Source organism: Geotrypetes seraphini, chromosome 3 (genome assembly GCF_902459505.1).
Source record: "Geotrypetes seraphini chromosome 3, aGeoSer1.1, whole genome shotgun sequence".
NCBI classification, from domain to species: Eukaryota; Metazoa; Chordata; class Amphibia; order Gymnophiona; family Dermophiidae; genus Geotrypetes; species Geotrypetes seraphini.
The window spans coordinates 142,125,370-142,142,659 of NC_047086.1; the positions used below are offsets into that span (position 1 = coordinate 142,125,370).

At 40.9% G+C, this 17,290-nt stretch overlaps 1 protein-coding gene across 7 annotated transcripts in view; it reads left to right on the forward strand.

The window, feature by feature from the left end:
- The window catches only part of LOC117356931 (uridine-cytidine kinase-like 1), a 151,269-nt gene that overhangs the window by 77,402 nt on the left and 56,577 nt on the right, over positions 1-17,290 (forward strand). The window contains exon 8 of one of the 7 annotated variants that reach the window (XM_033936887.1): positions 2,833-2,849. The exons of the other annotated variants lie outside the window; for them this stretch is intronic. Within the exon in view, the coding sequence (XP_033792778.1) occupies positions 2,833-2,849 (17 nt within the window). The remainder of the gene's footprint in view (positions 1-2,832; positions 2,850-17,290) is intronic. 7 annotated transcript variants of the gene reach the window in all.

Genomic DNA, 17,290 nt, shown 5'->3' on the forward strand with positions numbered 1-17,290 from the left:
CCCCTCTCCGGACTTAGGGCTGAATAGAAACCAAACTCATAAAAAAATCATCCCAAAGTTATCTCAGTTTGTTCAGAGTCTCCAGTAAACTTTCTTCCTGGTCAAGGCTTTGCTGTGAAGTAGGTAGCCACTCCTTTTCTTCTGTCTCTGTACTTGTGTCTTGGTTTGTAAAGAGATCACATTACCTGGGAGTCCCCAGAAGCAGTCACTTGCTCTGGGTGGAGACTGTACTACCTATGTTCTCAGGGGAACACACTCATCTCTTCCTTCCCCCACCAAACTCATGTGCAGGCATTATGAGCTTTTTTTTTTTTAGATTTATTCTTCAAGCTGCTTTACTGAGCACCTGATTAGAATATACAGTCCTTGGAGTTTGTTTCCCAGGAAAAGCTACCCTTCCAGAGGGAACTTTGGGACAGCGCCCCCTCCCCCCTTTCCCTGTCAGTCTTGAGTATTAACTGGATTGCCCCTACTCTCAACATTGATGATATTGAAGCTTTTCAACCTGTACATCAGAGCAGTACTCAACATCACCTGAAAACATGACATTAAGATCCACTCCTTTGCCGATGACATCCAACTTTACCTTCCATTAGGCAAAAACTGAGTTACTTAAACCACAAAATTACAACACTGCATAACCGAAATCAAAGATTGGATGAGAACAAACAAACTACAATTGAATGAATCCAAAATGAAACTGCTATGGATCCAGAAAAAAAGCTGTATTCACCCCCGTCCTACCTTCACCTGAAATAACACAACCCTTACTGCCAAAGACCAAGTACGTAGCCTTGGAATTAAACTCGACTCTGACCTTTCACTCATGAGCCATATCTCCCAAATAGTATCAACCTCTTTTTACTACCTACGCCAACTATGGAAAATTAGACCATATTTCATAGAAATAGAATTCACTCAACTACTCTACACCTTTGTACTATACCGCATGGACTACTGCAACTTCTTATTTGTAGGACTATCCTCAAAGAACCTACAGCGACTACAACGTGTACAAAATGCAGCAGTTTGCCTACTCAAAAATCTAAATATCTGCGATTCCGTCGGGCTACCACTGGCCTTGGTACACTGGCTACCCATCAGAAACTGATGCATCTTCAAAGCCCTAACATTAGCCTTCAAATACTTCAACAATATGATCCCAGCCTACATGCCTACTATTAACATATATCCCAAACCGACTTCTACGATCACAAACCGAAATAAGACTGCCTGCTCCACCGGCACAAACCTTCCACTTAGAAAGCGCCCATAGGTGTGCTTACTCCAGCTTCCTTCCCAAATTGTGGAATGAACTCCTACCCCTATCAGATTAATAACCAAGCTTCTTAACTTCAGGAAAGCAATAAAAAGCCATATCTTTCCTAACATAGCCACATAGACTATTCCAAATTGTAAATCAATGCGCACCAGACCCTCCAGACCCTCCTAACCCGTGAACTAAAGTCCTTAACACTGGAAATCTACCAAAACCATCTTGCTATCACAAATAGTTCCTGCAACCATGTGCTTCACAAGAAATCATTAATCCTAATACTGTTATTCATAAGAAACTGCTACTAAGTGGAAAGCCACAGAATCTATCCTGTTCTGTAAACAGACCAAACATCCAAGTTGCCACTGTTAACTTTTATATATGCAAACTATAAGCATAACCCAAATACCACTGTAAACCCTATTATATATGCAACCTGTAACTGCTATCTCTCAATATGTATATCAATATGTAAATTGCCATCTCTTATTATGTATGTAAACCCTTATTATATATGTAAACTTGTAACCCATTCTGGGCTCTTTTGGAAGGACGGGCTAAAAAAACTGAGCAAATAAATAAATAGTACACTTTAGCACTGTTCTTACCGGGCTCCGTGGATGGCGCCGCCCACATGTGAGAATATCTGCCTTCTGTCCCTGGATAACACCTGTTACAGGTAAGTAACTGTGCTTTAGGTAGTGCTCTCGATGCAGTCCTACTGGAAACTTATTCCAGGCCATAGGACCTGTAACCTAATAACTTTTCCTTCAAGTGCTTTCAAATCATGCTTTTCAAACTGTAGGTAATTCCAGTTGACATGAAGTTTCAGACTGAAGAGATCTTTTCACATACTAATGTAAATAAATCACAAATATTGATAAGGCTGATGATACAGTGATTTATATGTCAACATTAACAACTTAAACTGAATCCTGTCTTCAAAAGAAACATACAACTAATATCTTTATAGCCCAATATTTCCAAATTAGCAAACAGTATGGTATCTAGGCTATATCAACAATGAAAGTCTTCTAAAACCCCTCCTCCCCTCATGCCTAAATATCATTCAGATGAGATTGTCCATAAAATGAAACGCACTAAATTTAGCCAAATAAGAATAAGGAGGGAAATAGTCATAGATCTTAACTAGCACATACACTATAGTGAACAAAAACTTCAAAAGAAGTCAGTTGGAAAGTTAATTCATCCAAAACATTCTGAGCATATTAAAAGAGAGGTTTTTAAAGATCCCAAAACACTAGACTTTTGTTTATTTGTGAGTTCATTGTAGGAGACCTCAGGATCATGGGCCACTGCATTAGTCGGGGTATCATTTCAGACTCCACTTGAAGTTTCTTTGAACAGTTTTTTTTTTTTTTTTTTGTTTTCTGGATTGGCTTGGCCATCCAAATGACTCCTCATTGTCTGTTTATTTCTCTCCTCCCTGTGTCTCCCTGTTCCCCGGCCTGGCCCTAACCCGCCTCGCTCTCACGTGTTGTAATGAATTACTTGCCATGACCTAACCTTGACTGACCTTTCTCTTGCCATCTCAGCGTGAAATCACTGTGAGGTAGGACGCCAGCAGGGTAATGTAACCTCGTCTCATTTTACTTTATCTGCCTTTCTTTTATCTGCCCTTTTTGATGGGAAAGGGGTGAGTGAGAAGATGCTGTGGAGCACAACCAAACCAGAGGTGGGGAGAAAAGGGGCAGCCGCACTTTTATACCATTTACTTATTTACTGCAGATAGTCTGTATGTAAGTTGACTCTCCCTGCTGAATTTTGTATTAGACACATAGCTGCGCACCCTCAGTAGTTCACATACACCAATGCCTTAACCCACCACACACACACACACTCTTCATATATGGATACACACCCTGACATCTCATATATTTATTGATTAGGATTTATTAACCTTTTCCTATCATATGTCCTGGATGACGGGACATTCCAAAAATGACATAGACAGTGGATAAACAGTCTGTATGGACTAATAAAGAGCCAGGAACACAAAATATTTGAATTTACAGACTTATGACTTATTTACATTATGTTTACAATAGCCGTAAATGATAACGGTGAATAATACAAAACTTTGCTAAACTAATTACGATTGGAACCAGCGTAACGTAAAATTTATTACGATAGGAAAAGGTTAACTGCCTTTTCATGAGGAGATACACCTAAAGTGGTTTATAATACACTGAATAGTAATCATGAATTCTTAAGTATTTTCCCTATCTGTGTCCTTCAGCAATATCTAACTGTGGTACCTGAGGCAACGGAAGGTTAGGTGACTTGCCCAGGGTCACAGGGAGCATTCTGGACGGATTGGAGGGGAGCAAGATGGCTAAGCGGAAGGCCTGAGAGTAGCGAGTTGCAGTAGTCTAAGCTCGAGGTGATGGTGTGGATAAGTGTTTTGGTAGTGTTCTCAGAGAGGAAGGGTCAGATTTTGGTAATATAGAGGAAGAAGCAGCAGGTTTTAGCGATATGTTGTATCTGGGCAGTGAAGGAGTCAGAGATGACCCCAAGATTACGAGCAGACAAACAGGAAGGATGAGAGTGTTGTCTACAGAGACAGATAATGAGGGAAGCGGAGAGGTGGGTTTAGTCAGGAAGATGAGCAGCTCTGTTTTAGCCATATTCAATTTAAGATGGCGGTGAGACATCCAGGTGGCAATGTTGGACAGGCAGGCTGAGACTCTGTTCTGGGTTTCAGTAGAGATGTTTGGCACAGAGGGGTAGATCTGGGAGTCGTCAGCATAGAGGTAAATACTGGAAGCCTTGGGAGGAGATCAGTACTCCAAGTGAGCTCTATGCCTAAATAGGTTGAAGGCGACGTACAATTCAAGTGATGGGCAAAAGGTAGAAGAAATGGGTGTAAGGAGATATAGCAGGGGAGGAGGGAGTGGTAAAGGCCTCTACAAGGAAGTATTGAGGAGATATTTGAAGTACAGTTTACATTGGAAAGGAAGAAATCTGTGAGTTAAGACAAGCTACTGATTGTCAATGGAAAATATTTCTGTGCTTGAGTACTAACTATAGTATAGAGCAGTGGTCTCAAACCCTTTGCAGGGCCACATTTTGGATTTGGCGGTACTTGGAGGGCCGCAGAAAAAAATAGTTGTCTTATTAAAGAAATGACAATTTTGCATGAGGTAAAACTCTTTATAGTTTATAAATCTTTCCTTTTGGCTAAGTTTTAATAATAATATTGTAATTTATAGCTAAAGAGATATGATCAAGAAACTGTTTTATTTTACTTTTGTGATTATGATAAACATACCGAGGGCCTCAAAATAGTACCTGGCGGGCCGCGAGTTTGAGACCACTGGTATAGAGGGAGCTAAACAGCACTGTGAGGCAGACTGAAAAATCTGGAGTGGATTTCTTCTGCAACCATGCTGCTAAAGGGAAGTAACCCTACTGTCTAGAACAGGGGTGGGCAACTCCGGTCCTCGAGGGCCGGAATCCAGTCAGGTTTTCAGGATTTCCCCAGTGAATATGCATGAGATCTATTTGCATGCACTGCTTTCAATGCATATTCATTGGGGAAATCCTAAAAACCTGACTAGATTCCGGACCTCGAGGACCGGAGTTGCCCACCCCTGGTCTAGAATGTCTCACCTATCTACTGGAAAAGAGCTTACCAGTGTAAGTACATAATCTCTTTGTATTCCACTCTCTTTGAGTTGCGAAGGGGGACCTAACAAGTGTGTCCCCTATCATCATTATTATTTGCATTAGTTATCAAACTTTTAGCATAAGGGATTCATCAGCATGTAGCAATACCAGGATTTAATATTTTAGGGAGGGAGGCACAAGTTATCACTATTTGCAAATGATATCTTTGCCATTATAGTGGGGACAGAGACTGTTCTAGAGGCCCTTCAAAAGCAGATGATGAAATATCGTTCCTTGTTGAACTTTAAAGTGAATATGCCCAAGATGGAAATCCTAAATTTGTCTGTCCCAGAACATACAGTCCAAGTATTTGTTGGGTTGAATTTGGTGTTTAGGGGTTCAAATAGGGGTAGATTGGACACAGCTGTATATATATATAATTATGATCCTCTTATGGCTTCTATTACTAATGATTTAGAGAGGTGGGACAAACTTTATAGATCTTGGATTGGGAGGCTAGAAGCAGTGAAGATGATGCTGCTGCCGAAATTTTTCTATTTATTTCAGGTTCTACCCAATGAAATTTCTGCAGATAGATTTCTACAGTGGCATAGAAAAAGGTTTTGTTGTATATGGGGAGGAAAGAGACCTAGAGTATCTAGAGAAGTTATGTGTAGATTTAAGCAGGCAGGAGGGCTGGGTATTCCAAATTTGGAACATTATTACGTGGAAGCTTAGGTTCGAGGAGTGGTGGATTGACAGGCACAAGAGCCCAAATAGTGGGTGGAGGTGGAACAGAGTGCAAGGTTATTGCCGAGGAGAGTGTCTAAATTGGTTTATCTACCTTAGGTTGAGTTAACACTGGGAGAGATTAATGCACTGGAGAAGCCCTTTGTTTGGGCTACATTAAGGATGTGGCAAGGGATAAATTGAAAGGACGTAGAGGGCTTATTGCTCACCATTAGGGTTTGCCCCAGATTCTCAACTGGGAAGAGAGGGGGAATTTTTAAAAAATAGGAGGCATTGAATTTGCATTTCTTTGGGCAGATGATTGAGTAGGGGTTCTGTCCTTGACTTTCCAGATCTCCAAGCCAGATATTGTCTGTAGCATATATTCCCTTATATACAACCTAAAATGTTTGTCCAGATTGAAGGCCAGAGCTCCAGAGCAATTGGAAAAATCCCCAGTTTGAACAACTGTTGGATTTTGGTATTTGTAAAGTTTGTGTGTCCTCTCTATATAAAATTATTCATGAGGCAAAAGAGGCTAAAACTACACTTCTCCCTCCGTATTCACTATGATAGGGGATTAACAGACCCACGAATACAGAAAAACCGCGAATAACTGTTTCATATGTTATTTGCTGTTTTCTACTAAAAAACCATCGTAAATATGGTGAAACCGCAAATAACATGGTGGGACACCTGGTCTGTTCTTGAAGGAGAGGCAAAACACGGTGAAGAAAGTGCTGGGAATCAGTGATTTTCTCTGTAAACGCTTGGAATCAGCGATTTCTCTATGCAAGCTGATGTAATTTGGGAGGAGGAGCCAGCAAGCTAAAAACCGCGAATAATCGAAACCGCAAATGCTGAAACTGCGAATACGGAGGGAGAAGTGTGGTTATATGCATGTATGGGAAAAGGATATGAGTTATACTCTTGCAGAAAAGATGTGGGGGAAATGTTTGCTTTTGAATGTTCCGCATTTCCTATTCTCCACAGATTCTTGAAAATGCAATTAAGATGTTAGTAAGCTGGTGTGGGACATTTGAAGAGATCGGGTGATGCAAAGTGTTGAAGGGGCTGTGGGGAACTGGGTACCTTTAAATACATGGTGGGGATGCCCTGCTATTCATAATTTTTGGAAACAAGTTTTGGAGTATATACAGCAATTGGTTGAGTGTAATTTGCTTAATACAATGGAGGTGGCTCTTCTGGGTTCTCTGTTGGGGGAGATCTGATATGATGTCCATTCCCTACTTTATATGTGGGGCAAACTTCATGACTTTTTAAAGACCAGACTGTTGGAACATCACTCCTGTTTAAATACTTGGAGGATGAAGGATCCATTGGTCTCCCATTGTTTACAGAGTCGCGATAACTTTGCAGATTTAAGGTGCATTGTTTTGGAGCAGTGTCAGTGATTGATTTGTGAGACTGGTACCGGTATTTATGGCAGCGAGAACAATGTTGGATTTTTGAGTTGGAATCAGTGGATCCCTGTGGCTTAAAAGCACAAATAGAATGGACAGCCTTTTTTAATGGACTTCTGTGTTAGTATATATAAACACTTTTTTTGCAATCTAGGTGGATAGAGATTTATATGAGGGAGGAGATGTGCTGTTACAATTTCTATATTACTACCACTTTTGCACCCTGATTGATGTAAGACTGGTAGTTTTGCCAATTGAATTTTTGCTTTCACTATTTTTGTAATTGATTGACGCAGTATCAGTTAGAGGGAGGAAGATATGCGAATTGGAATGCTGTGTCATCATCATTTCTGCAATCTGATGGATGTGAGATGAACATGAGGGACCGGTTATGGTAATAAGATATTTTATCATACTATTCCTGCAATCTGATTGGGGTACAGCAGCATGGAATGGGAATTAAGTTATCAAGGAGCAATCTTTGGGTGTTGGTGAGTTCCAGTGCCATTTTGTTTTGAAGACAGCAGTGAAGTTTGAAAGAAACAGAATAAATCACTGACGTAGCTGGAATGTGAAACAGGGTGCCTCTGTTGGATTAGTTGCTGCAATATACTGTGGAGGTGTTCAGATGACATTTGGAGCATGGAAGGAAGTGATTGGAGATATACCACAGTTTGGACTGCAGCTAAATAGTCAGATTTTTATTTTTTCACTGTGGTTATTGAAGTTTGAACTTTGTACCAGTGGGATGTTAAGCTTGATGTGTGAAATGCTAGTATATTATTGAAATAGTTAAAGCTACAGCCTCAGCACCCTGAGGTTGTGGGTCCAAGCCCATGCTGCTCCCTGTGACTTTGGGCAAGTCACTTAATCTCCCCATTGCCTCAGGAACTTTTGATAGATTGCGAGCCCGCTGGGACAGATGGAGAAAAATGCTTGAGTATCTGAATAAATTCATGTAAATCGTTCTGAGCTCCCCTGGGAGAACGGTATAGAAAATTGAATGAATAAATATAGAGAACTTTTTGTAATCAGTGATTTTTGATAGAAGATATTTGGACTGTTGTAAAGGGGAGGTTTGTTTAATGGCCTATGAAGCTGAACAGAGGTCTTTTTCTCCCCTTTATTATTTTTGTAAGAAGGGTTATAGGCTTGGTACTTACAAATAGGGTGTGTATTTTTTTTTTTTTTGTGAATTATGAAAACATGCTCTTGTACTTATAGATAGTAGTGGAGATAGAAGGACCCAGGCATAAATTAATGATGCTGGCCTTTGCAGCTACCCGTATGGTACTTGCGCAACATTGGAGGGGACAGCAAGTGCCTGATGTGAAAGCCATGTGGTGTCAGCTGGAGTGGCTTTGTAAAAAATATCGCCTTATGGCTCTGCATACTAAATCTTGGCATCAATCCCAGGATATGTGGAGTAGATTTTGGGAGTTAGAATCTCTTTGGGAGTTGGTACCTCTTAGAACAAGAATTTTTTATGTTACCAAAAATTAATATTTTACCTTTGTGGTGAAGAGGGTTTTGGACTGTGAATATTGTTCAATGAATATTGTTAATTGGTTACTTGTGCTTTGTAATATAAGGGTCCAGGTTGAGAGGGAATGGGTAGGGTAGTTGGGGTTTGGGGTTGAAACTCCTGGGAGGGGGTATGAGTGAATATCTACTGTTTTGTTATGGTGTATTATGTGGGGAGCAGGCATTGAAGAACTCCCTATGAGGAAAGGCTAAAGTGGCTAGAGCTCATCAGCTTGGAGAAGAGACGATTCAAGGGAGATCCAATTGAGGTCTATAAAATACAGTACTGAGTAGAGTGGAGCAAGTAGATGTGAATAATTTGTTTACTCTTTCCAAAAATACTAGGACTAGTGTGCATGCAATGAAGCTACTAATTAGTAAATTATAAAATAAACCAGAGAAATATTTTTTCACTCGGTGTGTATTTAAACTCTGGAATTTGTTGCTAGAGAATGTAGTAAAAACAGCTTAGCAGGGTTTTAAAAAAGGTTTGAATAATTTTCTAAAAGAGAAGTTCATTATTAACGTGGAGTTGGGAAAATCTACTACATAAAACCGGTTTTCTCTTTTGAGATCTTGCCAGGTATTTGTGAACTGAATAGGCTACTTTTGGAAACAGGATACTGGGCTTGATGGATCTGTTCCAGTATGGCACTTCTTATAGACTTATATTCTCCGAATGATCTGACAGTATCTCACAGGTCTTACTAGTTGCTAGAAAGTACTCCATTAAGAGGGTTTAAATAGAAGAGGTTTGCTTTCTGGCATGAGAGTATGGCCATAGATCCCATCATTGGCCCTATATAAAAACTGCTTGTAGATCTACTTTTATCAGAGATGGGTCTCAAAATCAACTGAGTAAAGATGCAAATGGAGGCTATCATCAGATAGAAAGTAAACCCATCTCTGTACAACTTTTGGTTCAAGTGGATCAATTTTTAAAACAAATTTTTTTTTACTCCATCAAGTATTACAAAGACACTTGATGAAGTTAAAGGAAATTACTTATAAAACCAATAGGAGGAGATATTTTTTTCACTCAGAGAATAGTTAAGTTCTGGAACGCATTGCCAGAGGTTGTGGTAACAGTGGTTAATGTAGCTGGTTTTTAAAAAAGTTTGGACAAGTTCCTGAGACAGACAAGGGGGAAGCCACTGCTTACCTTTGGAATGTTGCTACTTTTTGGGGGTTTGCCAAGTACTGTGACCTGGATTGGCCAATGTGAAGAAAGGCTACTGGGCCCATTGGTCTAACTCAGGGAAATTCTTATACAAGGCTTGTTACCTATGAAACCTCCCATAATGCTTCCTGCAGCTGATAAGAGCTCCTTTTGACCTAGTAGACACTTGTCACTTGAAAAGTCTTAATTTTTGGAGAGTAGCTACTTCAAGACACAGGGTTAGTGAGCCCCAGGCCCTAGTTATATTAAGTTTTATTTATTTATTTATTAGTATTTTTCAAATTACATCACTTCAGAAATATCCATCTTTGATTCACAAATAAGTAAATTTACATTTTCAATCAAAGTATAATTAAGGAAATAAAAATCCACACTTTTCTCCACTTTAGGAAAATAGAGGGTCCAAGATATAAGGAAATTTTAAAAATAGGAAAATATTAGCTTAAGTTCCCCTCAGCTATCTTTCAGCTCACCCATAAAGCGAACAACCCTCTGAAGTCTATACCTGAACTAATGCTTCCAAGATTTAGACTTATACAATACCACACAAATACAAGGAAATTTCAAAACAAAAGTTGCCCCAAGAGATAAAACTCTGGAGAATAGGGCCAGAAAATCCTGATGTGTCTTGTGAGTATTTTTAGATAAATCAGGAAAAATTATCATAAATGATCCAAAAAACAAATCATTAATATGTCTTTAAAGATGCACTATATCATTGCAGTTCATCTCCAAAGCCAAATTAAGAATCAAAATGGTTCTCAAAGTCACTGCTTCCATAGAAGAATACCAAAAGCTAGTTGATTACAATATTTGCTATTACTGCTTTGTGGATTTTTCAACATTAGATAAGCAGTCCTTACAACTGAGAGTAGAGATTCAGAAGGGATCTTTAAAACTTTCATGCAGTATTTCTTAACCATGTCAATGGGAGTCACTAAGGATGACTTAGGGAAATTCAAAAAATATTAATTATTACATCTGGACAAATTTTCCATATACTGTATTCCAGTTTCCAATGCACAGAAGCTTGATCTTTAACAATAGCTTGAGATAGTTATTTAAACTCCTCATATTTCCCTTCCACAGTACACACTTTAGTTGTCAGTTCTTGTAACTCTTGAGATTGTTCCGCAACAGTTTGAGACAAAACTGTAACTTCCTCATAAGGATCTAACAGAAGAGTTTAACTCATGTAAAGACTCCCAGAGTACTGCTATTTATATTAAGATTTTTTAATAATAAGTGACTTTGCACATCCATCTGAAGTTCCTTCCTAAAGTGGTGTGGGAGTTTCATTTTAACCAGTCAGTAGTCTTTCCAACATTTTTTCCTAAACTGCCTATTTATAAGGGTGAAAGTGCAATATAAGAGAGCTTTGGTCTTCTGTCTGGAATAAACTAAAACCCATAGAAAGTCCACCCAGCTTTTTGTTTATTTTGAACCAAACAGGATGGGGGTTGCAATTGGCAAATGCATACTTTCCAGTTGGTTAACAGACAGCATTTCCTTCATTTATACTCAGGCTGGACTGACTCCAGAGAATGAATTCTTAACCTAATCCTTAGGATATATTCAGCCAGTCTGGTTTTCAGAATATCCACAATGGATATGCTTGAAATAGGTTCACATACATAATCTGCAGTGTTCTCCCTAGAGCCTTTTAGCCGGGCGCTCCACCCGGCTAATTTAGATGATCGCCCAGCTTTCATCTCGGTCACGAATCCTGCTGCTGCTCAAACATTTTTTAAAAACACCCTCTCACCAGCTTGGGGATTCCCCGGGCTGACTCGGCACAGCCTGAAGAGCCGCCGGAAGTTCAATGTTCGACTCCCACCTCAGCCTGACTTTTTTTTTTTTTTTAAAGCGCCCGCAAGCAACTTGAACCCATGCTCCAGGGTTCTAATGGTAACACTGTGCATGCCGGCTTCCCTTATTCCCCTCCGAAACCGAAAGTTACATCCCGAGGGGGGGAGGGAAGAGAAGGGAACGCCCAGTGTTATCTTTAGAGCCCTGGAGTATGGGTTTAATTCGCTGCAGGCTAAGGCGGAAGATAGGGCAGGGAGGGAAGTTTACTACTTGCTGCTCTTGCTTGCTTCGGGCTTTCCTCGCTGCCGGGTCTTGCCTACTTTCAGTATCTGCGAAGGCAAGATCCGGCAGTGAGGAAGGCCCGAAGCAAACAAGAGCAGCTAGTTGTAAGCTTCCCTTGTCGATTCCCTATCTCCTGTCTTAGCCTGTAGCGAATTGTAAATGCTGCACTGGGGGGGGGGAATGCTGCACTGTGGCCAGTTGGAGGGAGGAAGAGAAATGCTGCTGCTGCACCTAATTGGAGGGGGGGAAGAGAAATACTGCTGCACCTAATTGGGGGTGGGGGAGAAATGCTGCTGCTGCTTCACCCAAGGGGGAAAAGAGAAATGCTGGGGAGAGAGGGAGAAGGAATACCAGGGAAGGGAGAAGAGAGGAAAGAGAGTTGCCAAGACCATGGGAGGGAGGGAAAGGAAAGGAGATACCAGACTATGCAGGGGGAGGGAGAGATGTCAGGGCATATGGAGGGAAGAGACAGTTGCCAGACCAGGGGAAAGGAAGGAAGGAGGGAGTGAGAGAAAGGAAGGAGAGGAGATGCCAGATAATGGAGGGGGAGATGGAAGGAGAGGATAGAGATGCCAGGGCATAGGGGGAGGGAAGGGAAACTAGGGTGACAAATGCCAGACCAGAGGGAAAGGAAGAAGAGGAGGTACCAGAGCAAAGAGGGAGAGGTAGGAGAGAAGAGAGATGCCAGGGTATGAGGGGGGGAGGGAAGGGAAAGAGATAGAGATGCAAGACCATGGGGTGGAGTGGGAAGGAAGAAAGGAAAGGAGAAGAGAGATGCCAGAGCATAGGGGAGGGGGTGGAGACAGAAAAATGGAGAGGGGGGGTGAAGCTGAAATGAATCATGTACAAAGTAGAGAAAGGGCACAGGTTATACAGTTTATTGAAGGGACATAAAAAGAGGGAAAATGCTGTATGTAAGAGAGAGAGGGCAGACACTGGATGGATAGGGCAGAGAGGGTGGACAGTGGATGGAAGGGGCAGAGAGAGGATGGACAGTAGATGGAACAGGTGGATAGAAAGAGAGAAGTCAGAGGCTGGGTGGAAGGGGCAAAGAGAGGGAAGATGGTACACGGAAGGGAGAAAGGACAAATGCTGTATAGAAAGAAGAGAGCGAAGAGAAGATATTTGAAGCAGAAACTACAAAAGGTAGAAAGAAATGTTTTTTGTTGTTTTACATAGAATCAAGTAGTATTGTAACTGTATTGATAAAAGTTTATAAATAGGAAATGGAAATAAGGCAATTTTGGGGGGACTAAACCCTTTTCCTCAGATCAGGACAGGATACCATAACAGCAGTATACTGTACTATACTTTTTGGGCTTGCGAGATACTTTTAAAATGACCAAGTCAAAATGATCTACCAACAATAAAATTTAAAAAAAACACAAAGCACACTGTAAGCAGAGAAAATGTTAATTATGATTTATATTCTAGGGTTTTTTCAAAGCGGTCAAGGCAGATGACTTTATGCAATGTCACCTCAGTAACAATTATACAAAAATAGACAAATATACCCCCCTCCCTTTTTACTAAACCGCGATAGCAGTTTTTAGTGCAGGGAGCTGTGCTGAATGCCCCACACTGCTCTGGACGCTCATAGGCTCCCTGCACTAAAAATCGCTGTTGCATTATAGTAAAAGGGGGCCATAGTGCAAAATATAGACTTCAGATATAAATTCTCAAAATGGACACATTTTGATCTCTAAATTGAAAATAAAATCATTTTTCCTACCTTTGTTGTCTGACGATTTCATGAGTCTCTGGTTACACTTTCTTCTTCTGACTGTGCATCCAATATTTCTTCCCTTCTTTCAGCCTACTGTATGCTTCCTCTCCTCCAGGCCTAATTCACTCCCCCAACCTTTTCTTCCTCTCTCTCTGCCCCCTCTCCTTTCTTTCTGTTTGTCTCCATGTCCCCCCTTTCTTTCTTTCTCTCTCCATGCCCCTTTTCTTTCTTTCTGTCTCCCTGTCCCCCCTTTCTTTCTCTCTCCCTTCTTTCTTTCTCTCTCCCTGCCTGCTCCCTTTCTTTCTTTCTTTCTTTCTTTCTCCCCACCCTCCCCCAAACCACTGCCACCGCAAGCTCTCCCTGCTTCCCGACGCAGAAGCGCTGGGCTGACCAGCCTTCCTTTCTCCATCATCAGTTGTGACGTCGGAAAGGAAGTTCCGGGCCAGCCAGGCAGTGATTGGCTGGCCTGGAACTTCCTCTCCAACATCAGAATTGACGTCGGGGAGAGGAAGGTTGGTCGGCCCGGAGCTTCTACATTCTGTTTACGGCATCGGGATGCAGGTAGAAAGCAAAGGCAACGCGAGTCTATCACGGAGCCTGGGATGGGCTCCGCGATCGACTCGCGTTGCCTTCGCGATCTACTGGTCGATCGCAATCGACCTTTTGGGCACCCCTGCAGTATTGTCTTGAAGAAAGATTTGGCCTCTGAATGCTAATTGAAAAATGGATTCGTCCAATAAAATGGTATTTTCTTATTTCTCATTATTTGTTTTACTTCTACTTGTTAATTTGTAAAGTAGTGATTGTTATGTATCAGTTTTTTTCAAATTTACATCTGCAGTGCAGTCTTTATATTTTGCACAGTATTAGGGGGCATGTGTCACTGTTTCTGTTGTGTTGCATTGTATGCAGAGTCTTGTTTCTTGGCGTTTCAGTTTAACTTTTGTCTACATATTTCTATTTTTAGTTTGTGATTATTCCATATTGGGCAAGGGTGTTTCTGTGTTCTTTGTGTATGAAAATGACATGGTTTTCTGTTAGCATTGACTGTAAAAGATCAATTGACTGTGCAGGATCTTGCTTGTTTAGTTTTACAATGCATGTGTTGGTGTTCTAGTGCTCACTGCAGTGTTTAAGATGCTGCCTTGTTGTGTGACTCATGGATTATTACGAAAAATATCTTTTTTATATGGAGAAGGGGGTTGTTAAAAAATGATCAGCACTGGCTGTCATATATACTAGGTACGCCACTGGATTTAATGACCCTATTCTAACCACCAAATTTCCCCGTCTTGCCCCACCCGGCTACTTTATCATGCCACCCAGCTGGAAAAAATTTCTGGGGAGCACACTGATCTGTATACTTTGGAGGCAAGGAGGGAGAGGGGAGATATGATACAGACGTTTAAATACCTACATAATGTAAATGTGCATGAGTCGAGTCTCTTTCATTTGAAAGGAAACTCTGGAATGAGAGGGCATAGGATGAAGTTGAGAGGAAATACTTTTTTACAGAAAGTGTGGTAGATGCATGGAGAGGTGGTGGAGACAGAGACTGTGTCTGAATTCAAGAGGGCCTGGGATAGGCACGTGGGATCTCTCAGAGAGAGAAAGAGATAATGGTTACTTCGGATGGGCAGACTAGATGGGCCACTTGGCCTTTATCTGCTGTCATGTTTCAATGTTTCTATACTATGGAGGTATAGGTACAAGATTCTTTATCTAGAATCCCTGGGACAAAGCATATTTTGATTTTTGGAATGGTAATGTTAAGTCAGAAATAAACAACTGCAAAAAAAAAGAAAAAGACCATAAAATTGCCACCAGAGGTTTTCTTTATTTCAAAATAAAGCAAATATTAAACGCTTCAAAACTTCAAACACTAACATGTTCCAAGCTATGGGAGTAAAGGAATACCTTAAAACATAAATGAAGTGTCAAATTTCAGTTTTCAGAATTTCAGATAAAGGATCTTGTACCTGTAATACATGGAAATTTATCTCTTGTATATTCATTGTGGATATTGTGAAAACTTGACTGGGGTGGGTCAGAAGAGTGGGCAGACTTGATGGGCTGTAGCCCTTTTCTGCCGTCATCTTTCTATGTTTCTATGTGTATCCTGAGGATTGGATTCAGAACCATATAGTGGAGGCAATGCATGCAAATCAAGTTTATGCATATTCATTGTGTATATCATGAAAAACTAACTGGCAAGGGGGTACTCCAGGACCGAGTTGAGAAACACTATTCTAGAGGGTCATGTCATGGCTCATAATGTCAGAGTTCTAGCTGCATTGGTATTCTACTTGAGGTCAGCTTCCACAGAGAAGATTTTTGGAGCTGTGATAACAGATACTTGTCCATACATTCGCATCCCACTATTGTTTAGAACTGGATTCTCGATGCTACAGTAGATTTGGCCAGGCAGTCGTCATAGGGGTGTAGAATCCCAACGTCACCTCCAGGCCTCCTTCCCCCACAAAAATGATTACAAAAAGAAAGCCTTTTGCTACCAAAAACATTGGTATCTGTCTGTTTCATTGCCACTTGTATTCCCCCCTCCCCTTTTATTGAAGGTAGCATAAAGCTATGGAGTCCCTTAAGAGTCCCATAAGTGAGAATTCACAGTTCTGCTTGTCCTCAAAACAAATGAAGTTACAGTACTTCCCTATAGCAGTTGTTCTTTGAGGACAAGGGGCTTGGATCCTCACAACTCTCCTACCAAGCCAAGGATTTGTATTCCTTTAGCTAGTAATAGATTGAAGAGATCTGGGAGATAGCAGCAGGCGGGAAATGGGCATGCACAGCCCAAACACTTTTAGAAAATTTGCCGGAGTACTGTTTTCCATCTCAAGCTCCATCAATGATATTACCCATGTGGATTCAAGTTCTTCAAAAACACCTGCTATGGGTAAGTACCTTTGTTATATCCACTTACCATGGCACAATAGTATACCTCACACTGTAGGCAAATAAAACACAACTTAAGGGCAGAAACATTTTGTTTGTTTTCCATTTGCATTCTCATGCATATAATACCATACAAACATTCACATAATGTGTAAATACAAAAGCAACACTGTAGTACATCTACGCATACAATGGTTTGTTCCTGTGCAGTGGAGCAGGTAGACCCTGGGTTCCTTGAATTTGTGCTAGTGCTCCACAGAGGATTCTCCCTTCTTTTTCCCTTTTTCTTTACTATGATGGGTATGCCGAGTTGCCTTTGGAGTCCCAGCCTGGGCACTTGGGTGGCATCTTGAATTGTGTCACTGGCACTCACCTCTTTGCTCATTCATGCCAGTCACTTGGGAAGACAAGGCTGTTATTTCTGTTAGCTGTTTTTTGTATATTGCCAAGTCACCCTTTCCACACATTCATATTAAAAGATCTTTATGGGCCTTTTACTTTAGAATAAGATCAATTTTCTAGCATGGATAAAAGAGACATTAAAGAAGAGCTTGAGCCCAGGAACAAGTTCTGGATGCCACCTGAAGAGCCGGAGCAGATAAGCTGCCCAAATCCCTTTGTGTTTGTTTGTTTTACCTACTATATTCATCTTTTTATCTCAAGCACTATGTGAGCAGACAGGTAGAAAGGTTCATCTTGTTTGGGCAGCTTCTCTCTCCCTTCTCCTGGTCTGTAATCCAGGATGCCGCCCTCATCTCTATGCCACTGTCTAATGGACTGTCTTCTCTTTTTTTTTTTAA